Genomic DNA, 27285 nt, shown 5'->3' with positions numbered 1-27285 from the left:
GCCCTGATAACCGACCCCATGCTACTTGCGGAGGGCTTCGCGACCTATTATGCTGATCTGTACTCCCCACATGAATGCATTGATGCGAGCTTGGTTGACAAATTCATAGCAGACCTGCCGCCGTGGGTGATTACAGATGACGCCCGCGAAAGTCTAGACAAGCCCTTAACTGAAGACGAGCTGAGAGTCGCCCTGGGGGAACTGAACGCGGGGAAGGCCCCGGGCCCCAACGGCTTTCCCAGTGAATTCTTTAAGAAATTTCACCTCCAGCTGGGAACCCAGTACAGGGCGGTGGTAGAGGAGGCACGGGAACTTGGATGCATGCCCCAGGACTGGAGGCACGCAGAGATAGTGGTCTTTCACAAACCTGGCCGGCCCCCAGAGCAATTGGCGTCGTATCGCCCGATCTCTCTATTGAATGTAGAGGCCAAAATTTTTGCAAAGGCGCTGGTCAATAGATTACTGCCGTATGTTACCGAACTTATACATCCAGACCAAGTCGGCTTCATGCCCAAGCGGGCGACGCGGCACATTAGGCGAGCTCACGTCGCGATTGCGGCGATTCGTTCGTCTGGGGTGCAGGCAGCGCTATTCTTGGCGGACATGGACAGGGCGTTCGACTCCCTCAGTTGGACGTACTTTTTCTCGCTACTGTCGCGACTGAACTTAGGGCCGGTGTTTCTATCATATGTGAGACTGCTATACACTGACCTCACGGCCTCCGTTAGGGGGGCGGTGTCCTTGAGATTTCCCATCCGGAGAGGCACCAGACAGGGTTGTCCCCTCTCGCCCTACTTATTCGCCCTGGCTATGGAGCCTCTGGCCGACTGGGTCCGCATGGACGCGCAGATGAAGGGCTTCGAGTGGACCGGTGATCTGTCGGACCGTATCGCACTGCATGCAGACGATGTTCTGTTTTTCCTCACGGACCTCAATAAATCGGGGCCTCGCCTTATGCGTATCCTCCAGATCTTTGGTGAGACATCGGGCCTATACATGAACCCATGCAAATCCACCCTATGGGTACTAGGACAGGGTCCGACGATTGGGGACTGGGCATCAGAACTCCAGAAGGCCGATGGAGGAATTAAATACCTAGGGGTGTTTCTCACCGAGATCCCAGCTATCGTGTGGGAGCGCAATGTAGTGCCGGTCTGGGAACGGGCGCAGGCAGATATCAAAATATGGTCCCGCATGCCGCTGACCATCTATGGCAGATCGGCCATATTTAAAATGGCGGCCCTGCCCAGACTGTTATATCAATTACAGAACCATCAATACCTGGTCCAACCTTCATGGTTTAAGCGCGTAAACACGGTCCTGGGACAGTTTCTCTGGGTTGGTGGCTCCATTAGAGTGGCGCTGCGCACATGCTTCCGGAGGGGAGTTGGCGACCTCAGACGTTCTTTCCTATTACCAAGCGTCTCATCTTCTCGTCCTAAATGAATGGTGGTATGGGGACAGAGGAGACCCGGCCTATGCGCTGGAAAGACTACTGATGGAGCCGCACACGCTCCACGCGCTGCTTTATGCACCAAAGGAACGCAGGGCCGTGCCGATGGCGACGCAGGTTGTTTTCGATGTCTGGCGGCGAGCGCTGAAGCGGATGGGATGGTGGCGTACCCTGACCGAAGAGACCCCCCTCTGGCGCAATGGCCGCCTCCCAGGTCTGGCATCCCTGGCCAGGTTTGCTGGATGGGACGCCATTGGCATTTCTAGACTGGGGGATGTTATGACTGGGACGACGCTTAAGTCGTTTCAAGAGCTGAGCGAAGAGTATAACATGCCCCGAACACAGTTTTTTCCGTTACTTACAATTTCGCCGTGCTCTCTGATGTCTCTTCCCGAGTTTAGCCCGTTGGAGGCCCGGGTCTTTATGGGGGAGTTGGATACTAAGAAAATTTCACGCATCTACCAATCCCTGATTATACATTGCTCCTCTGATTATGCTCACTTAAAGGGAAATGGGAGGGGGATGTCGGACCGCTAGAGGAGGAAGACTGGAACGAGGCACTGGCGAGTCCTAGAGGCACAGCCATATCAATCCGCCTCCGGCTGATCCAATTTAAGTACTTCCATAGAGCATACTATACAAGGCATAGGCTGTGGAAGGCAGGACTTATTGCATCTCCAGAATGAACTAGATGTGGGAGTGAGGAGGGTTCCTTCCTCCATACAGTGTGGAGCTGTGAGCGCCTAGAGCGGTTCTGGCGTGGTGTCTGGAATGGTTTGGATGAGGCATTGGGCTGGGTGCTCCCTCGAACGCCGTGCTTGGGCCTATTGCATGTGCTGGAGGGAGTGGGAGGCAATTTGTACAAGAGGCATTTGTTACTATTGGGACTTACGGTCGCCAAGCGAGACATTGCCAGGGCCTGGAAGGACCCGCAAGCCCCGTCACTTGTCGCTTGGAAGAGAGGCCTAGATTTCTGTATGGGGATGGAGAGACCTATCTTTCTTGCCCGAGGCTGCCCCCGTAAACATTATAAGATTTGGAAAAGGTGGGCTGACTACAGGGGACTCTGGCTAGAGCCCCCGCCGGAGCCAGACACGGAATTGGAAGCATGAGTGAGCCGTGCTGTACGATGTGTGTGAGTAAGGTGGCTGGATCGATCGAATGCCGTGCGAGGGGAGAGGGATCCGGGTGGGATGGGATTGGGGCTAGTTGGGAGGGGGTTGGGGGGGGAAGGGTGGGGGGATTTGTTACCTGTAATGAACCTGTTGTTCTGACTATAAAAGAAATGATGGATTGCGTTGCTCAATGCGTGTGTATTGATACTTGGCAGATTCCTCTGGGGTACAGAGATCTGCGGCTGTAGATGTGATCTATCAATAAAAAATCTGTTAAAAAAAAAAAAAAGGGCCCAAGGCAGCGTATCAAACAAAACTAGACAAATTTGCAGAGCATAAAGCGAATGCATCACACAATGTGGTAGTGACCAGCAGCAAAAGGTGGCAGAGGAGCAGGGAACCCTCATGCTCCAAGACATACTGGTGGCAATTTAAGGAGTTTGGTCGGCATTGGGAAACAAGATAGACACTGTCGCCTCTGAGGTGATGTTAATATGTGTGGATCTATCCAACTTGGGAGACTGTGTTAAAACGACTGAAAACTCAATAACTATCCTTCAGTCCTCCACCGGGGTGCTTGAGACGTGTGTCAAAGAACTCTTGGCCACAACCGATACCCTACAGGCAAAGTTGGAAGATTTTGAGGGACGCTCACGCAGGAACAACGTGAGAATTGTGGGGGTTCCAGAGAGGGCGGAGGGCCCTACTATAGATCTATTTGTGGAGGACCTGATAACGTATCACCTCCAGCCTCACGGACTTCTCTCGGTGGAGGGAGCCCATGGAGTTCCCAGATGCTCTCCAAGGCCATGGGCGCCCCGCGTCCAATAGTGGTGAGGATTTTCAACTAAAGAGACAGAGATGCTATACTGCAAGCTGCCCGCTCTGCCCCCCTAGTAAAATTTGAAAATACCACAGTCATCTTCTTCTCAGACTCTACGCACAAGGTTCAGAGGCTGCGCCAATCATTTATAGAAGTAAAGAAAATACTGCGTGGCAGAGACCTCAAGTATGCAATGTTGTTTCTAGCCAGGCTCTGTGTGATTGCAGAAAGAAAGACGTGTTTTTTTTAAACTACCCTGGGGAAGCCTCGGAGTGGTTGGGCGGCTGGCGACAATCTGGGCAGAGGCTAACAGCTACACAGCAACAGAGAAGAAGAAACAGGGAAAAGGGGCACCAAGATGTGCAGCAGGGTCGAGAGAAAGTCCCTGCAACCGGGGGTTCAGTGGACTCCCAGCCACCGTAAGGTCTTCGCATACGTCAAATAACTTTGTTGAAGCCTTGCGGGTTGGAAACCCGATGTGAAACTGATGACGCCTTGGGCACCTACCTACATTTAATATAATCTCTCACTCTGATTGTTATAATCTAAATGACGGGGAGATCGTACTTGCGCAGAAGTGATGGAGGTGCCTGAAGCCCCATTGGATTTCAAACTGAATGTTGCTGTGTGGTTTAAAAGTTTTTACAGGAATAAGTAGGGGATTGTGCCAGGTGACGGGCCGGCTGGGAAACACTCCCCCAAGTTAAGAGGTATGGGATGGGACACTTGGGCGTTGCGCAATTTTGGGGGTGGGCAGTTTTAAATCCACACTGCTGGGAGGCAGAGAGTGGGGGAAGCTTTATCAATTTGGTTAGTAGGTTATTACAAAAAGACACACCTTTTACAGACACATCAATAGATGACTTAGATCTTACACTGCGGGAAATAGCTACACATTACTTCACTCTAGAGGCTCCAGAAATTCATATAAAAAACGCCGTCATAGTAGCTCTTTAGCATACACAATTGATAGTGGTCATGACCAGGGCCCCCTCCGAGGATGGCCGATCCCAGGACACACCTCTATTACCACAGAGACAGAACGCTATGGCCACAGTGCGAATACTAGCTAGCCCTTTTAAGATCCTCTCTTGGAATGTAAATGGTCTAGGGGATGAAATCAAACGTGGAGTGGTGCTACAATATTTAAAACGGCATTCACCAGAGGTGGTGCTATTGCAGGAAACCCACATACAGGGCACCAACTACTGTGCGCTCAATCGATGGGGCTACAAATTAGTTTCACATGCGGGCTACTCTAGAGGGGCGAGAGGGGTGGGTATCCTACTGCGTAAAACCTTTTACATTCACCGTACAAAAACTCATGCATAACTCTCATCGCAGGTTTGTAACGCCATCCGGATATTGGTAGGGCAGACTGTTTAATATCATGACCCTCTATATTCCCCCAAGGCTTTATACACCCACGCTCTCTGACCTGGAGTTGCATATTGTGACGCTCCCTCAAGGAGAGCTTCATGTTGGAGAGGACTGTAATAAGTGATCAATGGCTACCTAGACCGACTGCCACCTAGACAGGGAGACTCATATGGGAAGACCCTGGTAGAATGCCTGTCAGTACTTGGCTTGGTGGATGTATGGTGGACCAGAAATCCGCTGGCTCGCCAATTCATCTTCCACTCGGGCGTTCACAGAAGTTTTTCTCGAATAGACTACATATTTGGGTTAGCTGATCAGTTGTCCCGGTTTGGGGCGCTGGCTTACCTCCCAAGGGGCATCTCTGACCACTCCCTGATCTGAGTCACCTACGGCAGCACGCCCCACACAGAGACAATATAATGACATAAAATCCATGGTACCTAGAAGTACCTCTAATTCAAGAGGGCCTTCAAAGGGGAACAACCAATTACTTTCAAGAAAATTAGGGGTTGTGGAGTCAGCCCAGGTGTGGTGGGAGGCTTATAAGACGGTAATAAGAGGTATGGGGGTCTCCCTGATCTCCGGGCATAAAACCAAAACAGCTGGACAATATTTAAGCAGAAATTCTAAAATTAGAAGCGGAGCTCCAAGGACCAGACCCCACAGAGGTACAACACAAGCTAGGTATTAAACAAAATAAAAACAGGGATGTGGAAGAAGAGGAGGCAAGAGCCAGACATCAAGCAACACTACATCAAATATATGAAGTCGGACCTATGGCAGGTAGGCTTCTAGCGTGGCTGGGCAAAAAAGAAAGGGCCTCCAAATGGATATTTGAGATAGTCTTAAATGAAGGGGAGGTTGTGCGCAATCGTCAAGGAATATCAGACGCGTTGACCAAGTTACTTACCTTCGGTAACGCTTTTTCTGGTGGATACAGTATCTGCCTGTGGATTCCTCACCTTGTGAATATCCCCTGCGCCAGCAACATTCGGAAAATTATTTTGTAGCGTCTCACGCAGACGTGGACGACGTCACAGAAGCACGGCATCGTGCATGGCTCCGCTGACCTCACTGAATCCATAATAATACTTCGTTGGCGGGATGACATCAGTTCCGCCTTTTTTCCGTGCCCTTGAGGCACACGGACGGACCGATAACAGTAGATATATATACAGTGTACACAGTATAAAATATCCTAGGTAACACACAGTGTGAAGACAATTTAAGAAAGCAAATGGAATAATACACTTCCTTTAAAGGCAACAATATATACATAAAACATTGCCATACATGTAGGTATACAAGGGTGGACATCGGGTAGGCGGGTGGGCATGTGAGGAATCCACAGGCAGATACTGTATCCACCAGAAAAAGCGTTACCGAAGGTAAGTAACTTGTTCTTCTGATGGATACATCTGCCAGTGGATTCCTCAACTTGTGAATAGAGTCCCACAGCAGTCTCCACTCCCGGAGGAGGGTGTCCACCCTTCTATACCAAGAAGTCCTGAAGGACGGATCGAGCAAAGTGTCCGTCCGTCCCTCACCTCTGCATCTAAACAATAATGCTTTGCGAAAGTGTGAAGGGAGGCCCAAGTTGCCGCCCTGTGAGTGTCCTCCACAGGAACACCCCTAGACAAAGCAGACGTAGATGACTTTGCTCTAGTAGAATGAGCTCTCATACCTTCTGGAGGTTCCTTACCGGCCAGAGAGTAGCAAATATTGATACACAAGACAATCCATCTAGACAGCGTGCGCTTGTGCACAGCTCTGCCTTTCCTGCAGCCAATGAAACCCATGAAGAGTTGGTCATCAATCCTGAACTCCCTGGTCCTGTCCAAGTCAATGGACTACACTCCACACCATGAGACAAACATGGACCACCTATAAGAATAGATAGACTTGGTGGAGTCCCGCCTGGCTGATAAAATAACATACACCACGTCAGGTGGGAGAGAAAAATAATTCAGGTTGCCCCGTTCAATCTCCAGGTATGAAGGTGTAAGCTCTGGAGGTGGGGGTGTAGAACCTGCCCCTGCGACTGCGAGAGGAGGTCTGCCCTGAGAGGGAGCCGGAGCGGCAGGCACGAGAAGAGGTGGAGAAGATCTGTGTTCCACACCCTTCTTGGCCAATCTGAGGCGATCAATATGACCTGGGCCCGGTCTTGGCGAACCTTCCTCAGAACCCGAGGAACCAAGGGTATGGGAGGAAACGCATAAAGGAGATGTGAGTTCCAACTCAACTGAAACGGGTCCCCCAAAGCTCCCTGCATTGGATACTGGAGACTGCAGAATGCGGGTAGTGAGCGTTTGAGAGTGACGAACAAGTTCACCCGAGGAGTCCCCCATGTCCGAAAGATGTGACGAACCACTTCTGGATGAAACCTCCACTCGTGGTCGGCTGAGAACTGCCGACTGAGACTGTCTGCACGTACGTTCAGAACTCCTGCCAAATGATTTGCCGTCAGACAATCCTGATGGTCCTGAACACAGGACCAGAGACGCAGAGCCTCTCTGCAGAGACAATGCGACCCCACTCCTCCCTATTTGTTGACATACCACATCGCGGTAGTGCTGTCCGTTAGGACTTGAACCGACTGACCGCGAAGGGAAGGGAGGAAGGCTTTGAGAGCTAAACGTATCGCCCGCAACTCCAGAAGGTTGATGTGAAGCAACCTTTCCTCTGGAGACCAAAGACCCTTGATCTCCAGGTCCCCCAGATGAGCACCCCACCCTAAGGTGGATGCATCCGTTATCACTGTAGCCACCGATGGAGGCAGATTAAAGGGCTTTCCTTGAGACGGATTGCCTTCCACGCTCCACCAAGATAGATCCGCCGCAGCTTCTCTGGAGATCCTCACTGACTCCCAGAGATCTCCGTTCTGCTGATACCACTGCCTGCGGAGACACCACTGGAGTGCCCTCATGTGCCAGCGTGCATGGTTGACCAACAGAATACAGGAAGCCATCAGACTGAGCAGACGAAGGACCTTCAGGACTGGAACAGCCGCTCCATTGTAAAAAAAAAAAGGAATAATTTCCTGTATGTCGAGAATCCTTTGTGGAGGAGGGAATGCCCGACACACAGTGGTATCCAGTACAGCACCTATGAACAGGTTGCGCTGAGAGGGCACCAGGTGAGACTTGGGCACGTTTATCGAGAAACCCAACCTGTACAATAACTGAGTGGTAACCTGCAGATGATGGAGCACCTTCTCTGGAGACTCTGCTTTGATCAACCAGTCGTCCAGATAAGGGAATACTGGTAGACTCGAGGTGCAGTAGTAAGACCAAACGGAAGAACCGCAAACTGGTAATGTTGCGATCCTACCGTAAAATAGAGATACTTCCTGTGTGACTTTAGGATTGGGATGTGGAAATACGCATCCTGCAAGTCGATCGACACCATGCAGTCCTCTTGTTGCAGCGCTTGAAGAACCTGCGCAAGGGTGAGCATCTTGAACTTCTCTTGTTTCAAAAATAGGTTCAAGATCCTGAGATCCAGGATTGGATAAAGCCTGCCATCCTTCTTGGGTATCAAGAAATACCGGGAGTAGCATCCATGACCCCTTTCCTGCTCCGGGACCACCTCTATCGCACCTTTTCTCAGTAACGTCAGGACTACCTCCTGCAGGAGAAGTAGGTGGTCTTTCATGCAGAATCCTTGACAAGGAGGGTAATTTGGGGGAAATTCCCAAAAGCGAAGAGCATACCCATTTTCTACAAGATTGAGAACCCAAACGTCTGATGTGACCAATTCCCAATCTTGTAGAAAATGAGTAAGCTGACCCCCTACAGGACCAACATGATCCGGAATGGGGGATCTAGGGCTGCTTTGCTGTGGCAGGAGGAGGGTGGGAAGAGGAGGAGGAGGAGGAGGAGACTTGACGACCTCTTCCACGGGTATTCTGTTGCTGCTGCTGTTGCTGCTTGTATGAACGAAAGGACGATCTTTTAAACCTCTGAATCTCTTGTTCGAGGAACCTCTGGATTGTAGGCCTAGAGACCTAGCCGTTGCCTTACTCTCCTTGAACCTTTCCAGGGCTGCATCCGCCTTCTTTCCAAAAAGGCCGGAACCATCGAAAGGTAGATCTATTAAAGCAGCCTGTCCATCAGGTGAAAATTCAGATGTTTTCAGCCAAGCAGCCCTCCTAGTGGCAACAGATGACCCCGTGACTCTTGCCACAGAGTCTGCCGTATCCAATCCACCATGGATCACCTGGCGAGCAGCATCTTGCGTATCCGCAAGAACCTCACTGAAGTTCTTCCTGTCCTGCTCAGGTATTTTTGGCACCAACTGCTTCGCAGAGTCCATCAGAGCGTGAATATAACGCCCTACAAGGCATGTGGCATTTGTGGATTTGAGGGCCATACTAGCCGAAGAGAAAACTGGTCCAGTCTCTTTGACTCTTTGTCACCAGGCACCTGAGAAAAGGCACCAGTAGATTTTTTGGAGCAGGCCGCCTGAACTACCAAACTCTCAGGAGATGGATGTGTAGACAAGAAGTCCGGATCCCCAGGAGCCACCCTATACCTCCTTGCAACAGCCCTTGAAACTGCAGGAGACGAATGCCACACTTCCATTATTGGCTCTGTGATTGCCTCATTAAAAGGTAGCATAGGCTCCACCACTGAAGAAGGAGAATGGAGAACCTCCGTTAATATGTTAGATTTAAACTCCGCAGTCAGGAGTTCCATGTCTAACAATTCCGCAGCTTTTCTAATAACCATGTGATATGGTGCTACATCCTTTGATGAAACATCAGGAGCAGAGAAAAGCTGCCACTCCGGAGATAACTCCAAGCCACTTGTTTCTTTAAGCTCATCAAATAAGTCATTGGTATCTTGCAACTCTCCTTCCTCCATTTCCTCAGCTCGATACCTCTGCTCTTCCAGCAACCTTTGAGCCTCCCGTTTAGACCTCATTCTAGGGATCGGCCTCGACAGAGCCATAATCGACACCAACGGAGCCGGAGCCGGCACCGGCGCCGTGTTCGGATATGGAGGAACAACCTGAAGCGTACGAGGTCAAGTCGGGACCGGAGCCGGTGATGATGGAATCGGCATCGAAGACCTCGGCGCCAAGAAGGCGTAGCCGGCATAAAGGGCATAAACGACGCCAGAGCATATGTCTGAGGGACGCCCAGATTAAAGGCTATTGGACCCATGGGACGAGATGGTGCTCCAGAGGGGTACATGGCTCTTGAAAAGACCCCATACATTGCATTGAGATAATGCGTTGGGTCTTGACCCGAGGCTGGAAAAGGTGGATAAGGCCCCAGATTCTGCTCTTGACGAGGCACAGCAGGTAACGGGTCAATCGGATTCGATGGAAGATGCACCGGAGTCGAAGACTCTTCAGGCAAAGGAGCTTCTTCCTCCTCTCGAGGTGGAGAGTGCGTCGGCGTCGGGGATGTATTCGACGCAATAGGTGAAGGAGACACATAGTCTTTCCGATGTCGACATTTTTGTGACTTCGACTTCGGATCCGACTCTCTCTCTGAAAGAGGTCGAGACCCGTGCTTCTTCTTGGATCGAGAAGCATGCCCCGAAGACGACCTCGACCGGGACCTCGAACATCTCCTACCTTTCTTCCCCTTCAATTTCGCAACAAGCAGCTTTGCCTCACTCTCGCGAAGCACCTTTGGGTTCGTCTTCTTACAACAGGGGCATCCTTGGACGTCGCGGTCTGACGACAAGCACCACACCAAGGTGAGGAATCCACTGGCAGATGTATCCATCAGAACGTGGCCTACCATAGCCGATTGTATACACCAATGACCTGCACCACACAAGCGGCCGCAAGGGAGCTGTTGGCAACTCTAGCTGTGCCTTCACTGGAGGCAGTAGATAAAGATAACTTATAAGCGGACCTCACAGAGAGTAAAGCAGTACAGGCAATCCGTGCTCTGAAAACTGGGAAAGCTATGGGCACAAATGGCTTACTGATTGAGCTATATAAACTAACAGCTTCCAAACTGGCCCGCTTCCTGCTGAGGATGCACCAAGACAGCCTGAAGACCGGGAAATTGTCTGAAAATCAAATACTTGCCAACATAGTGGTGATACATAAGGCTGGAAAGCCACCGGAGAGATGTGCGTCCTATAGACCAATCTCCTAGCTAAATGCAGAGGTTAAAATTTTTGCGAAAGTGTTAGCAACCCGACTGGCCCCAATACTACACAACTTGGTCCACCCCAAACAATCGTGCTTTATGCCCGGTAGAAACATGGCGGTTAACTTGCGACATCTTCAGAGGGTGCTTGGAAGAGCCGAAAGTATAAAAAAAGATGCCATTGTGGTGTCCTTAGACGCGAAGATGGCGTTTGATATGATAGAGTGCCCGTTCCTGGTTGCGGTCCTTGAGTGGATGGGATTTGGGGAGTAGTTTGTGGCATGGGTTTGCCTACTCTATACAGAGCCTCTAGCACAAGTAATGGTGAATGGAGGACGATCAGCAGTGTTTACGTTGCAGAGAGGGACAAAACAGGGTTGTCCTCTCTCTCGATATATTAGCGCTGGTCCTGGAGCAACAAGCGGTATGGATTCGAGGTGACCCGCTCATTAGAGGACTTAGGTAGAATAATGACTGGGAGGATAGAATCTCCCTCTATTCTCCTCTACTTGACAAAACCGTACCCCTCCCTGCACAGAGTACTTCACATTTTCGCCTTGTTTCAGAACTATTCGGTGTACACCATAAACTGGGATAAATCACCAATATATGTTCTCTCTGGCCTAATACCAAAGCTCCCTAGAAAGTGGACGGCAAGAGAGGTAACAGAGAGATTTCAATATTTAGGAATCTATATCACTGAGGACACAGCGCTCTTCTATGAACGTAACTTGCCCCCCCCCAGTTCGCCAACGAGAGAAAGTACAGCATTGGAGATCTTTACCCATATCACGGTTAGGCAGTGTAATGGTTTCCAGGCTGGTTCCGCAGGAGCGTCAGGAATCCGGAGAATAATCCACAGCCTTCCCCTACGGCCTTTCGACTCTATCAGACTCTAGAGTATCGAATGGCTCGCCAGGGGAAAACAGGGAAACAAAACAAGGAAAGGTTGGGGGAGAACAACAGGTCCTGGCAGTGGACTTCGGAGTGGACACTTGGTGATAAGGCAGGCACAATATATCGTCTGGACCTTGGGATATTGCAGAGGGGTAGAAGAAGGTGTTCGTCTTTTTCTGCTGTTTTTCTGATGGAAGCTGAATGAACATCCCATTCTTCTTCGAGGCTGGATAAGTGTGTGTACGTGCGTCTCTATATTGACGTATATAACAGGTATCGTGATTCTTTTGAAGCTGAGCCTCGAAAACACCCCCACACTCTCTGGTCCACGCAAGTGCCCGAAATGATGTATCCAAATGCCAGGGTAGGGATGATAAGGGGTTGCACACAATGTGCAACAGTTTTTTGGAGCACAGGGAGAAGGTGAGACTGGTCTGGCAGTGCCCGGCCGGATGGCGGGGAAAGACCTGGCCACCGGGCGGAGCACAAGGAAAAGGGGAGACTGGTTTGGCAGTGCCCGGCGGATGGCGGGGAAAGACCCTGCCACCGGGCGGAGCACAAGGAGAAGGGGAGACTGGTCTGGCAGTGCCCGGCCGGATGGCGGGGAAAGACCCGGTCACCGGGCGGAGCACAAGGAGAAGGGGAGACTGGTCTGACTGTGCCCGGCCAGATGGCGAAGCAAAACCCGGCCACCGGGCGGAGCACAGAAAACTGGAGGTAGAAATAGGACTGCAAACAAACACGGCTTGAAAGTAACCGTGTCAGAGTTCGTATCGAGAAAGAGACAGATTACGCAGACCGAAAGTGAAGACAACAGAATGCCCGCGTAAAATACACAGAGCGGCCACAGGGTAGCAGCCGTACGTAGTATCCTCTAGGTGGAGGCAGGAAACCAAACAGGAAACAAGTTTCGCAAGAAACCGGAAGTCAGGCAAAATCCATAAGGACGGAACCCTCGCAAGTACAGGCTAGACGCAAGAACGCAAAGCGGCGTTCTGTCAGATTCATGCGTCTTTTATACTGCCCGTGCCAACGGAATTACTGCTCGAGAGGGACTTGGGGGGCATGACAGGCAGAACCTCCTTTTATAAAATGATGGCATTGTCCAGCTTGTTGTTCATTTTGCAGAATACGCTTTATTCAGTCTCCCCTACATACTACAGAGCGGTCGAGGCGGAGATACAATCCCTCCTTTGGGATAGAGGAGCTCCCAGAATAGCATTGACCAAGCTGCCTAAAAAGTTATGATGGGGGAATAGCTCTGCCGGCGCTTCTATATTACTCGTGGGCGGCACAATTGTGGTGGTCAATCAGTGGGTGCATGCTGCACACAAAGAGCCGGCCTATAGAATGTTCTGGTATAATATGCGTTCAAGAGGTTACCATAAGACCATTTATGGAGGCAAACTCGGAGCACCAGTGGCCACGCCAACACTAACCACGATCAAGGTGTGGCATACGGCATCGGCGGCCTTGGGATGGCAAGAGAAAATTACTCGGGTCACGCCACTATGGGACACAGCAATGGCTTGAAGAGCTGGCAAGTCAACCGGGCTTTGATAAATGGGATCTTAACGAAATCTCAAAGGTTGGGGATCTGTGGCTTAATGGGAAGGTTAGGCATTTTAGTGACCTTCAGAGAGATTATGAATTAGTGCCGCCCGAGATGTTTGGTCACATTCAAGTGAGACATGCTCTACAACAAGACATCTCGAGGGGTACTGACCTCTCGGCTGCCTCTCCTCTAGATGATAGACTGCTGGATGACTACCTTTCAGAAAAAGCTATCTCTCTGACCTATCGGAAAATAGTGAACAACTCTCCTGATACCATGGAGAAAGTCAGGGCCAAGTGGGTGGAAGACCTTGGGGACTTGACGGAGGAGGAGTGGATGGAGGCACTTGCGTCCCGCTGGGAGGTGGCCATACAATCCAGATTTATATTGATTCAGCTAAAAATCCTTCATAGGACATACTATACATGCACAACACTAGTCAAAATGGGCAGACTTGAATCAATACAGTGTCCCAAGAATTGCAGGCAGGAGGACTCCTTTCTGCACCTATGGTGGAACTGCCCGCTGCTCCAGGTATTTTGTAAGAAGATTGTAATGTGCATGGAGACGCCGTGTGGGAAGCAAGTAGAGGTCTCACCTCAATTGTTTTAATTAAATATCTGGGGCACAACAAATGTAAAAGCTAGGCAAAGAATATGGGTCACACTAGGCCTAAGAGTAGCCAAGCGCACCATAGCATTGGGGTCGGACCCACACTCCGAGACTGGGAAACCGACATGGACTGCTGTATGCAAGCTGAAAGGGCGATATACGAGGGCAGAGGTTGCCCGCATAAATGGACCAAAATCTGGGGTGGATGGAACGAGAGCAGAGGAATGCTTTGTCAGCCAGTTAGAAATCCACCCAATGACAGGGAAACTGAGGAAACAGAGGGAATTTGAGAGAGAGGGGACGGGGGGAACAGCATAGTAGAATAAGGAGCTCTGAAGGTGTTGGTCCTGGTGACCATGTGCTATGTAACTCAGATTGGAATATCCTGCTGTTATGTGTCTTTGTTCTTCTTTAACTTTTTCAATAAAAAGATATGAAAAAAGGAAATTTTCAAGGAAAAAAAGGTACTGAAGGCTTTCACCAACTTAGACTGTTCTTACATTTTAAATATGACATCTGTGGGGCACAGACGTGTTCTGTTTCATTAATATTCACATGAGTCAAACTTTGCTGCCTAAAATTAGAATAGTTGTATGGAAAATGTGCTACATTTGTTATTAGCATACCTGTATCATCTTAAAGGGTCATATTTTTACTCAAAGTAACCGCTTCGCAGCTGGACGTTTGCACCTGAAACCCTGCAGATATTGAAAGCCCCGCAACCAGTATTTATCAGATGGCAGAGGCGGTGCATTCATTAGGGCACAGGGGTATTGACCCCCCCTACTGCTGCAAGCCACTATCTCACAGGCTCTTTTTCACAATATAAGTTAGCCCTCTACATCTTCTATTAATTTTATTTCCTTATGGGGCAGGGCTGCGTACGGAGCTCAACTGAGGCTGAAACTGAGCTGGGCCTATCAGATTGGCTGGTATGTTTGCTGTGGCCAGCCTGACAGGTGCAGTTTGGGCTTCGACATTGAAGGCTACGATGGATCCAAGACACAGCCCCAATGGTCTTCAATGGGGAACTGTCCTTGCATGTCCCAGCCAATCCTAGCACTGCTCTTATGCTGCTTAGTATTATATGCAAAAGACACACAGATGATGGACGTGCTCTCCATGACACTGGAGTCAAGCTAGCCTGGCTGATGAGGGGTGATGCCCCAAAACCAGTCCCTGGATGCTTCTTTCCAGTCCAGGGAGGACCTGGCCTGGCAGTTCGGGCTGGACTGTTCCCATTGGGAACAGGGTCAAGACTAATTTGCATATGGCTAGGTTCAAACTGGAATGGCAGGGAAATAAAAAAAACGATGGATTTAGGCCCAGATCTCTGTACTGGGGTAAATGTTTGACATAGATCAGCATTCTGTCCATCGATTGTTATTTTAGTATTATATGCAGCATAAGAGCAGCGCTTGAATTGGCTGGGGAGTTTGGTCTTACTGGACACTGGCAGAACGTAAGACACTACAAGCATGCTCAGCTTTGCAAGGAGTCAGACATGGCAGCAACTGAGTTACCCCTACCAGAAGGTTGTGTCGCCTCCCCAGGGCCTCAGCATCGCAGTGGACAAAGTTAAGGTGCTCTCTGTGGCTCTAAAGCTTATTGAGGAGTTGAGACCGGAGTGGAACCTGCAGCGAGTACAGACCACGGTATGTGAACCACCTGCAATTTTCTGTCATCATTTAGTTATGTTATTTACATTTGAAAGTATTTTATTTTTCATTGTTATTTTATTTTTGGTAGCAGCATGTGTTATTGACTGTGATATCACAGACTTCCTGTGCTCTCTTTTGCCTTTCAGTATCAGTAAACGAAAGGGGTGTTGTCTGGAAGGCTCTCTGCCCACACACACGTGGCACTTCTTATTCTGACCCTGAGCTAGTCTGACAAGGCAGGAATGTGATTGTTAGAGAAACTCGGAAACAGTGGCGTCTGGTACCCTAAATATTTGGTTGCCCTACCACATATTTAGGGTGCCAGCCACCACTTCCGGAGGGGAAATCTGACATCGAGTTTGAACCCGAATTGCGACCAGGGCTTTCTCAGCAGTCCTAAATGGAGATTCCTCAACTACAGGTAATAAGCGGAAGCGTTCCAGTTTGTGTACTTTTGTTCACCGAGCACCTCCTCGTCCTCTGGGCTAGGGAGAAGCAGGCTGGCAGCTTCTCTCACCTGAGGTGTGCACAGCAGAGCTCTGATACTCGGTGGCTATGAACCTGGTTCATGCACTGCAGACGCAGGAATGTGCACTGTCGGTCCGGGCTGCTTCTTTATAGCAAGTCATTTACAACCCTGACAGTTCCACAGAGTAGTAGAGACAAAGCTCTTTATTCGACACTCACCTTGAGTTGTGTTGCGTAATGCCCCAATTTGATCTTCAGTAAAAAGCCATCTTCGCCGACTTGATGATCTGCTTTTTTCTGTAGCTCCTGTATTAAGCCTTCCAGTAGCTGCGTGGCTTTAATACTATCTTGAGGATTTTCCAGGTCCACCGAGTCCCTTGGAAGAAATAAACATATGTTCATATTATCAGCTGCATCCATTTCATCTTCATTTGATAAAAACAAAACTCGTCTTGGCCAGCTATAAACAGACTATATTCATGTACTGTAAACATTTTTTACTCAAATACATATCGATGCATTTTCAAACAGGAAAAGGTAAGAGATGCCGGGGCTCGGGACAACTAAATAAGAAAGTTATTCATAATGCTTGGGGAACTGTTTAAATGCGGTAAACTCCGCCTGCCAAACCACTGGATAAACCAGATCTTCCGCCAGTAAGAAAAGGGCCTCTCTAGCCTTTAATATGTGCATGAAAAGGGAACCAGCTTGAGATTCCCTATGCAATTTTAAATTCTATATATGCTTTCGGTTTTCAAACATTTGCTTTCAATTCCATCCTCGGGCACAGCCTGGCACTTTAAAGTGATTCGCAGAGGGTGCAACGAGCTGCTTTTTGCTACTGAAACGTCCACTGAGGGACATGTGTTAAGAGACTAATAATGTGAAGATCGATAGGCAATTATGGTGAATCACTGCCATTCACAAGTCTGATGATAATTATTTAATTGTGGGTTTATTGAAAATTTAAAAAAATTAGGAACACCCCTCTACGAACCATATTTGGCACGTTGATATGACTTCCCATGAAATCTGCAATATCCCCTTGAGTGATTTTGACCTCACGTTTTTATTGCCAGCAATAGCAAATAAAAAAGGTCAATTTAACAGGACAAAAGGGTTAATTTGGGATCATACACGAGGGTTGTTGTACTTCAAAAACTACTAAAGTAAATAAGTAAATCTTAATTGGTTAAACAAACCACTGTCTTACTCGATTTTACAAAAGTGTGTTTTTCTAATTAATCAGAGTGCTTCTTCTTCAAAACCCACTGATCTAAAAAAACTGCACAAGTCTCAATTATCTGTTGTCTATCAACATCTCTATGAACCCTATTATTTTTTTCTTTCAATTACTCAGCTTGTTGGCAAAAAAAGTTCCTAGCTTAAAAATAACTAAAGAGGACTTCACAGGTAGAACGTGTCCTTTTCTTCAGTTTCTTCTCAACTTTTTCATAGCACCCGATCAGTTATACTAGTGGCCTCTTGTTGTAGAGTTCTCTGCGAAGACAACCAACCCATACGTGACTATAAAAGATTTGTTGTTGATAATAAGATACCTCTAAGTGCAGAGCTATGCAAAAAGTTGTTATAGTTATACAATGGTCTACCAATTACGACTCCCTCGACATGTCTTAACATTGTATTTCTTTTAATACTGTACTAACAGTCTAATGTGCTCGAAGGTATAAGGCCCAGAATGGAGAGTGATTTTCGTACATCAAGCTCCTGTTCAAAGTTTTCCTTTCAGTGAAAGAATTCTAGAGAAGAGGTTCAGAGAGGGAGGCTGCAGTGTAGACCAAGGGAGAGGAGAAACAGCGTGGGGAAGGAACTGCAAGGGATGTGTGAGATTGTGGAAGAGAGAAGAAAGGTTGGAGAGACAGTGTGAGAGGGAGATAGGAATCAGTCTGGGAACAGAGCCATGATAAAAACCCATGTGAGAGACTTTGGAAGAGAGAGAAAGGGGCGGTGAGAGAAGAGAAACCGTGTGAGAAAATAACTGCGTGGGATGTGTGAGATGGTGGAAGATTGAGGAAAGGGTGGCTAGACAATAATAGAGAGAAAACAGAAACTATGTGGGAAAGGAAATGTAAAGAGTGTGTGAGACTTTTGGAAGATAGAGGAAAGGTGGAGACTATATGAAACAAAGAAGTGACACAGTGTGGGAAAAGAACTGCAAGGGATGTGTGAAAATGTGGAAGATAGAGGAAAGGTAGAAAGAGGGAGAGGGAGAAGAGAAACAGTGTGGGGAAGGAACTGTGAAGCGTGTGTGAGGCTTTGGTACATGAAAGGTAGGAGGAGGAAGAGAGAGAAAATGATGGGCGAGTGGACCAACAGCGAGTGGGAATAAAACTATGCCAATTAATGTGTGTAAGGGGGAGAAGGAGGAAATCAGGGCAAGGGTGAAGAGAAATAGGGTGAGGAAAGAGCTTTGCCAATGGTTTGTGAGAGCCAGCATGGGGCAATGGGTTAGATCAGGTTAGCCATTGAATTTTACACTGCGAGTGATGCCACTTATCCTGACACAAGCACACCCCTGCCTAAAATGAAGTGCACTGCGGAGTCAGGCTAGTAGGACAATACTTTAACAATGTTTCATTCTCTTCGATCTGTATTATTTAATTATTTTTTTTAAGTTACAAGCGCGCACGCGCCTCGCGGTGAAAGACCTAATAAGCCCGGGAGTGGTGCGTGTGTGTATGCGTGCGCGCGCGCAGCCTGCTCTTTTTCAAAGCACATACTCGTGCTTGTGGTGCGCCGCTGCGCACTCCCGCAAGCTGTATGCCGCCACAAGCACGAGTATGTGCTTTGAAAAAGAGCTGCACCACGGCTAAAGGTCTCCTAAGCAGCGCATCCGCGCTGGGTAGGCGAGACCTAAAAAAGGATAAAAAGGTCCCTTTATGGACCTGGGAGGCACCTCTACCGGCAATGCCTTGTAAAGACAGTTACCAGCCAGGACCCTCTCTTTTTTCAAGCTTGCTTCAACAGGATCTCTGACCATCTTGGGAATTTCCACCCTGCTGAGAAAAAAAACATTTTTCTAGTCAGGAATTGTTTTTTTATTTTTTTAAACTAGTTTCACTCATGTCTGTTCAATTCTCCTGTTGAGTAAACTGTTATTTTACTGACTGGACATTCATTTTCTGTTTGAATGCCTTCTTAGCTCCCTAACTAGCCTTCATGTGGAAGAAAAAAAGCGAATACTGATGGCCACTTGGTCTGTGTGGTGTGGCTAGCTCCATCTCGCCAGGTTGAAGGCTGTGACATTTGAAAGTAGAAAACAAAGTCTTAAAGGACACTGAAAGATATAGAGAGGATCAGACTGAGAGGTCTGATGCAAGATATTATAAAGGCTGACAAAGAAAAAGGAATCAATGAATATACAATAACGACTCTCACAATCAAGATGCTCTAGCATGACTGCAAGAATATTTACATCTCTTTTGACATAGTTACTGAAGGTCACAATGGCATTGTCCCATTCACATCCGTCAAACACATGACCGATATCAGCATTGCAGTCTACGACATGGAAAAGGCGTATACTGCCACTGTCTCAGCCGTCAATGTCAAATGACGCCAATGTCATCTCCTTCATTGTCAAGAAGATCTCCGGTTGTTTTATCATCTTCTCCATGGAGGTCTACATTACCTTCCATGCATTCTGCAGCTTATCTGGCTCATTTCACAGAGAAAGCTGGTTCAAAACACAAACATTTTTCATTGGTGGAAGATCCAAACACAGCTCTTCTACCCCTTTGAGCATTTGAAACCAACAATACCATTTGAGGATCCTATCCAAACACCTCTGGAACCATTGAACCCCTCGCCTTTAAGAAGGGCTTTGAAAGTTACATCTATCAGGAAATGGACGCCTCTATCACATGTTTCTACTTCACCGAGAACACCCTCCAAAAGGAGGGAGAAGTCTTACTCTTGTTCTAGATCACCTTACAGGGACACGACACATACCACTTATACTCCTACTTCTCCAGTAAACTCTCTCTCGAGTGTCTCCCATAGACAACATAACGAATGTTCAAGATGTCTTAATTCGAGGTGCTACAAAATTAAAGTTCTCGTTGGAAACCCATCAGTCAGCAGCTTCTGTTATTCAAGAAACTCTTTAACAAAGGGCAGGTCGAAGACCTATTTTGCCTCTGTTACACTCTGCAGAAGAGAATTTTCTCACCCCTGCAACTGTAAAAGCAGGGACTCCTCGTCTTTCGAAAAACGTGCAAGTTCCCCCAGCAAGTCCCTTACTTTCTTAAAAGCGACCCAAAGCCTGACTCCATCATTGTTACAGCAGCCAGAAGAAAACAGAATCCACTTCTCAAACAGACAGAGAGAGGAACAAAATGGACAACATAGGGAAAAAGATGTCTGGCACAGATCCACACATAAGAACTCTAACGAAAATGCTTTTATGGGAAGATATCACAGAGAAATATGAGATGACATGAAATCATTTGCCTCTGATTTATCATCGCAAAGAAAACATGTTTTTTTAGAAATGTCTTTTGAAAAAATATTTTTCTGAGGCAGACAAAGAAATTACACGAATTTAAACACATGGACTGTTTATCCCTTCTTCCAAATATACTTAGGCTTTCTAGACTGAATTGTTTGGCTACATCTAATAAATGCTTAGTTTACTGTTCGGATACATCTAGAGGATCAGAAGTGTTTTCAGTTCCCCTGGTAAGACAAGAAATTGCATTTTAAATGCCTCTATTTAGGATTGTCATTGGCGTAATGGTGTTTTCTGACCCTTGTAACATCTGTACTAGTGTTCTTGCTAAATCAAGGATTGCATATATGTATTTATACATTTTGATAACGTCTGGGGCCATGGGGAAAATAAATATCCTCTGCAGCTCACTCGGATTGACTTTACTTAAGAGATTAGGTGTTCTAATGAACAAGGTACGATAGAGTTGAACTCTGCAAAATCTGCCGTTAACTGACTGATGTTGCTGAAGAGATTAGGTTGTGTGATTAACAATGCAGCCAATGTTGGACCTCGCAAATAAGAGAAAGTTTGTAAGAGTCTTGATACATTCTGAGACGTCTCTTCGTGTACAACAGCTAGTAAAACGTGCAGCTATGTATATGTGTGTGTGTGTGTGTGTGTAAAGAGGCATACCAGATTCCTTCTATTCTAACACCTACTTCCCCTATACTTACCAAGTATTTGAAAGATTGCAGAAAGCTATTTTACAGTTTCCGAGTGCTATAAAATATAAATATAAGTTGAGATGGTAAACAGTTAACTGCAGAGTTCTTTCTTTAACGTACCATGCTTGACTTTCGATCCACTGGGATAAATAATGTCGCACCTCTATGGGAAAGTGTTGGCCATAGAGAGCCTGCATCTGTCGCAAGGCATCGCCCTGCAGCTGCTGGGCCTGGATCCAAACAGCCATTGCGTAATGTTGCCACCTGTTGAAATCAAAATTAAAAAGAGGTCAAAGGACTGAATACACATGAACTTAAACTCCAGTATCCACAGGAAAAGAAGGCAGATCATTCTCTAAAAATTGTATTTTAAAATAAATGCACTCTAATCTCTCATGAACTAAACTGCATCCTTGAAACCATGAGTCAGCGTTTAATTTAGGTTGAGCAAGTGAGGAACAACAGAGGGTTACAACAAACTTTACTGGTAAGCAACTATCGCAAATACTTGTTCAATGCCATTATTATTGCTGGGAAGGCAGAATATAGGCTCTGACTTCCCGTGGAATCCCTGTGGTTTACTGACTGCATTCTCCAGTGTTGGATCTGACAGTATCTTAATCTAACATTCATTGTCATCTTAAAAGCTTTCATGCAACTGCCAAAATGACTTAATCGTATCTGGAGAATTGTCTCACAAATTTATGTTAATAATTCTGCTGTGGCGCTCGGCTAGAAATCTCTGGACAAACGCAGGAGATGAGGGGAAGATCTGTGAAAGATTAGCCCGCCTATGTGAAGCAGTCTAAAGCAGTTAAATAGGTTTTACTCAGATGCCTTCGTTTTTAAACGTGCATACAAATGAAATAATTCTGTATTTCAGACATTCTATTTATAGCTTTTTGTGGGATCTCCCACCTACTACTGACAGAAATTCCCTTGAGGGAACATGGCCAAGTTAGCCGGAAAATTGGAATAAGCAAGGTGGTAACATTTCAGACGGTTAACAGGAAAAAAACAAGCATTTGCAATGCAATAGGTCTCGCATTAGGAAAGTTTGAGCTATTGGTATTGTAAATGACACATTTTTTACTTATGTTTTGTTTTTGAAAATAGCGAAATTAATAGCTTTGTCATTTACAATGCCAATAGTTATAACTTTGGCAAATGTGACACCTGTAGCATTTGTAATGCAATATGTGTTGTATTTACGTGACCTACATGTATTGATATTACAAATAACAATGGCTTTTCATTTTTTCAAATAATTAATACTTAAATAAAAGTTATTATAATTTATAATGGCAATAGCTTAAACTTTTGTAAATAACTTTTGTGAAGATTATGTTCAGTGTATTGTATTGTGACGAAAATCCAAGAACAGAAGTGAAATATTAACATATTTTTGTTACATTTGTAATAAAGCTTGAAACATTGAGAGAACATATTTGAACCAGTTGTTGTTGAATGGTTGCACAGATTGATGCTGTGGTGACGCTGAGTGATGTTGTGGTGGCGAACGAGTGATGCTGTGGCGTTCAGTGATGCTGTGGTAGCGCATAGTGATGTTGTGGTGCCCCTAAGTGATGCTGTGGTGGTGCTGAGTGATGCTGTATGCTAAGCTATGTTTTGTTTTGCTATCCTATGTTTTGTTATGTATCTTTTGTTATGTATGTTTTGCTATCCTATGCTTTGATTTGTTATGCTATTCCATGCTGTGTTTTGTTATGCTATGCTATGTTTTGCTATGCTATGCTATATTTTGCTACGCTATGTTTTGTTATGCTATCCTATGTTTTGTTGTGTTTTATTATGCTATGCTTTGTTTTGCTATTCTATGTTTTGTTATGCTATGCTTTGTTGTGTTTGGTATGCTATGCTATGCTATGCTATTATATGTTTTGTTTTGCTATACTATGTTTTGTTGTCTTTTGTTAAGCTATGCTAGGTTTTGTTGTGTTTTGCTATGTTTTGTTATGCTATCTGTTGTGTTTTGTTATGCATGTTTTGTTATGTTATGACATGTTTTGTTATGCTATGCTATGTTTTGTTTTGTTATGTTATGCCATGTTTTGTTATGCTATGCTATGTTTTGTTTTGTTATCCTATGCTTTGTTTTGTTATGCTATGCCATGTTTAGCTTTGCTATCCTATGCTTTGTTTTGTTATGCTATGCTTTGTTATGCTATGCTGTTTTGTTGTGTTTTGCTGTGCTATGCTATGTTTTGTTATGCTATGCTATGTTTTGTTGTGTTTTATTATGCTATGCTTTGTTTTGCTATGCTATGTTTTGTTATTCTATGCTTTGTTATGCTACGTTTTGTTATGCTAAGCTTTGTTATGCTATGCTATGTTGTGTTTTGTTATGCTATGCTATGTTTTGTTATGCTTTGCTATGCTATGTTTCGTTATGTATGCTATGTTTTGGTGTGCTTTGTTATGCTATGCTTTGTTGCGTTTTGCTATATTTTGTTATGCTATGTTATGTTATGCTTTCTTTTGTTCTGCTATGATTTGTTGTGTTTTGTTATGCTATGCTTTGTTATACTATGCTTTGTTTTGGTATGCTTTGTTATATTATGCTATGCTTTGTTTTATTATGCTATGTTTTGTTATGCTATGCTATGTTTTGTTATGCTAAGCTATGCTTTTTTGTTTTTTGCTATGCTATGTTTTGTTTTGTTATGCTAGGCTATGTTTTGTTTTGCTATCCTATGCTTTGTTATGCTATGCTATGTTTTGCTATCCTATGCTTTTTTTGTTATGCTATGCTGTGTTTTCTTATGCTATGCTGGTGAGGGTGTGTGAGGGTGAGTGGGGGGGTGTGGGGGTGAGGGGGTGTGAGGGTGAGGTGGTGTGAGGGTGAGGGAGTGTGATGGTGAGAGTGTGTGAGGGTGAAGGAGTGTGATGTGACGGTGAGTGAGGGTGTGTGAGGAGGTGAGGGTGTGTGAGGAGGTGAGGGTGTGTGAGGGTGATGGTGTGTGAGGGTGAGGGTGTGTGAGGGTGAGGGTGTGTGAGTGAGTCACGGTGTGTGAAGCTTGAAACATTGAGAGAACATATTTGAACCAGTTGTTGTTGAATAGTTGCACAGATTGATGCTGTGGTGGCGCTGAGTGATGGAGTGGCGTTCAGTGATGCTGTGGTAGCGTATAGAGTGATGCTGTGGTGGTGCTGAGTGATGCTGTATGCTATGCTATGTTTTGCTATCCTATTTTTTTTGTATGTTTTGCTATCCTATGCTTTGATTTGTTATGCTATGCTATGTTTTGTTATGCTATGCTATGTTTTGCTATGCTATGTTTTGCTATGCTATGCTATGTTTTGTTATGCTATGCTATGTTTTGTTATGCTATGCTATGTTTTGTTGTGTTTTATTATGCTATGCTTTGTTTTGCTATGCTATGTTTTGTTATGCTATGTTTTGTTGTGTTTGGTATGCTATGCTATGTTTTGCTATGCTATTATATGTTTTGTTTTGCTATGCTATGTTTTGTTAAGCTATGCTATGTTTTGTTGTGTTTTGCTATGTTTTGTTATGCTCTGTGTTGTGTTTTGTTATGCTATGTTTTGTTATGTTATGCCATGTTTTGTTATGCTATGCTATGTTTAGTTTTGTTATCCTATGCTTTGTTTTGTTATGCTATGCCATGTTTAGCTTTGCTATCCTATGCTTTGTTTTGTTATGCTATGCTTTGTTATGCTATGCTGTTTTGTTGTGTTTTGCTGTGCTATGCTTTGTTATGCTATGTTTTGTTATGCTATGCTTTGTTGTGTTTTATTATGCTATGCTTTGTTTTGCTATGCTATGTTTTGTTATTCTATGCTTTGTTGTGCTACGTTTTGTTATGCTATGCTAAGCTTTGTTATGCTATGCTATGTTGTGTTTTGTTATGCTATGCTATGTTTTGTTACGCTTTGCTATGCTATGTTTCGTTATGTATGCTATGTTTTGGTGTGCTTTGTTATGCTATGCTTTGTTGTGTTTTGCTATATTTTGTTATGCTATGTTATGTTATGCTTTCTTTTGTTCTGCTATGTTTTGTTGTGTTTTGTTATGCTATGCTATGTTTTGTTATACTATGCTTTGTTTTGGTATGCTTTGTTATATTATGCTATGCTTTGTTTTATTATGCTATGTTTTGTTATGCTATGCTATGTTTTGTTATGCTAAGCTATGCTTTTTTGTTTTTTGCTATGCTATGTTTTGTTTTGTTATGCTAGGCTATGTTTTGTTTTGCTATCCTATGCTTTGTTATGCTATGCTATGTTTTGCTATCCTATGCTTTTTTTGTTATGCTATGCTGTGTTTTCTTATGCTATGCTGGTGAGGGTGGGTGAGGGGGGGTGTGGAGGTGAGGGGGTGTGAGGGTGAGGTGGTGTGAGGGTGAGGGAGTGTGATGGTGAGAGTGTGTGAGGGTGAAGGAGTGTGATGTGACGGTGAGTGAGGGTGTGTGAGGGGGTGAGGGTGTGTGAGGGTGATGGTGTGTGAGGGTGAGGGTGTGTGAGGGTGAGGGTGTGTGAGTGAGTCACGGTGTGTGAAGCTTGAAACATTGAGAGAACATATTTGAACCAGTTGTTGTTGAATGGTTGCACAGATTGATGCTGTGGTGGCGCTGAGTGATGTTGTGGTGGCGAATGAGTGGAGTGGCGTTCAGTGATGCTGTGGTAGCGTATAGAGTGATGCTGTGGTGGTGCTGAGTGATGCTGTATGCTATGCTATGTTTTGTTTTGCTATCCTATGTTTTTTTTGTATGTTTTGCTATCCTATGCTTTGATTTGTTATGCTATGCTATGTTTTGTTATGCTATGCTATGTTTTGCTATGCTATGTTTTGCTATGCTATGCTATGTTTTGTTATGCTATGCTATGTTTTGTTATGCTATGCTATGTTTTGTTGTGTTTTATTATGCTATGCTTTGTTTTGCTATGCTATGTTTTGTTATGCTATGTTTTGTTGTGTTTGGTATGCTATGCTATGTTTTGCTATGCTATTATATGTTTTGTTTTGCTATGCTATGTTTTGTTAAGCTATGCTATGTTTTGTTGTGTTTTGCTATGTTTTGTTATGCTCTGTGTTGTGTTTTGTTATGCTATGTTTTGTTATGTTATGCCATGTTTTGTTATGCTATGCTATGTTTAGTTTTGTTATCCTATGGTTTGTTTTGTTATGCTATGCCATGTTTAGCTTTGCTATCCTATGCTTTGTTTTGTTATGCTATGCTTTGTTATGCTATGCTGTTTTGTTGTGTTTTGCTGTGCTATGCTTTGTTATGCTATGTTTTGTTATGCTATGCTTTGTTGTGTTTTATTATGCTATGCTTTGTTTTGCTATGCTATGTTTTGTTATTCTATGCTTTGTTGTGCTACGTTTTGTTATGCTATGCTAAGCTTTGTTATGCTATGCTATGTTGTGTTTTGTTATGCTATGCTATGTTTTGTTACGCTTTGCTATGCTATGTTTCGTTATGTATGCTATGTTTTGGTGTGCTTTGTTATGCTATGCTTTGTTGTGTTTTGCTATATTTTGTTATGCTATGTTATGTTATGCTTTCTTTTGTTCTGCTATGTTTTGTTGTGTTTTGTTATGCTATGCTATGTTTTGTTATACTATGCTTTGTTTTGGTATGCTTTGTTATATTATGCTATGCTTTGTTTTATTATGCTATGTTTTGTTATGCTATGCTATGTTTTGTTATGCTAAGCTATGCTTTTTTGTTTTTTGCTATGCTATGTTTTGTTTTGTTATGCTAGGCTATGTTTTGTTTTGCTATCCTATGCTTTGTTATGCTATGCTATGTTTTGCTATCCTATGCTTTTTTTGTTATGCTATGCTGTGTTTTCTTATGCTATGCTGGTGAGGGTGGGTGAGGGGGGGTGTGGAGGTGAGGGGGTGTGAGGGTGAGGTGGTGTGAGGGTGAGGGAGTGTGATGGTGAGAGTGTGTGAGGGTGAAGGAGTGTGATGTGACGGTGAGTGAGGGTGTGTGAGGGGGTGAGGGTGTGTGAGGGTGATGGTGTGTGAGGGTGAGGG

General features: G+C 45.4%; 1 protein-coding gene across 8 annotated transcripts in view; it reads right to left on the bottom strand.

Moving 5' to 3' along the window:
- The window catches only part of LOC144755958 (signal transducer and activator of transcription 5B), a 1707375-nt gene that overhangs the window by 809123 nt on the left and 870967 nt on the right, over window positions 1-27285 (bottom strand). For all 8 annotated transcript variants that reach the window (XM_078645393.1, XM_078645400.1, XM_078645396.1 and 5 more), the window contains 2 exons: window positions 21378-21521; window positions 16299-16455 (listed from right to left, as the gene is read on the bottom strand). In XM_078645393.1, the coding sequence (XP_078501519.1) occupies window positions 16299-16455; window positions 21378-21505 (285 nt within the window). In that variant the 5' untranslated portion in view covers window positions 21506-21521. The remainder of the gene's footprint in view (window positions 1-16298; window positions 16456-21377; window positions 21522-27285) is intronic.

The sequence above is a fragment of the Lissotriton helveticus genome, chromosome 5_1 (assembly GCF_964261635.1).
Source record: "Lissotriton helveticus chromosome 5_1, aLisHel1.1, whole genome shotgun sequence".
NCBI classification, from domain to species: domain Eukaryota; kingdom Metazoa; phylum Chordata; class Amphibia; order Caudata; family Salamandridae; genus Lissotriton; species Lissotriton helveticus.
The sequence above is the reverse complement of the archived record's forward strand: the minus strand, read 5'-3'. Positions and strand labels throughout refer to the sequence as shown.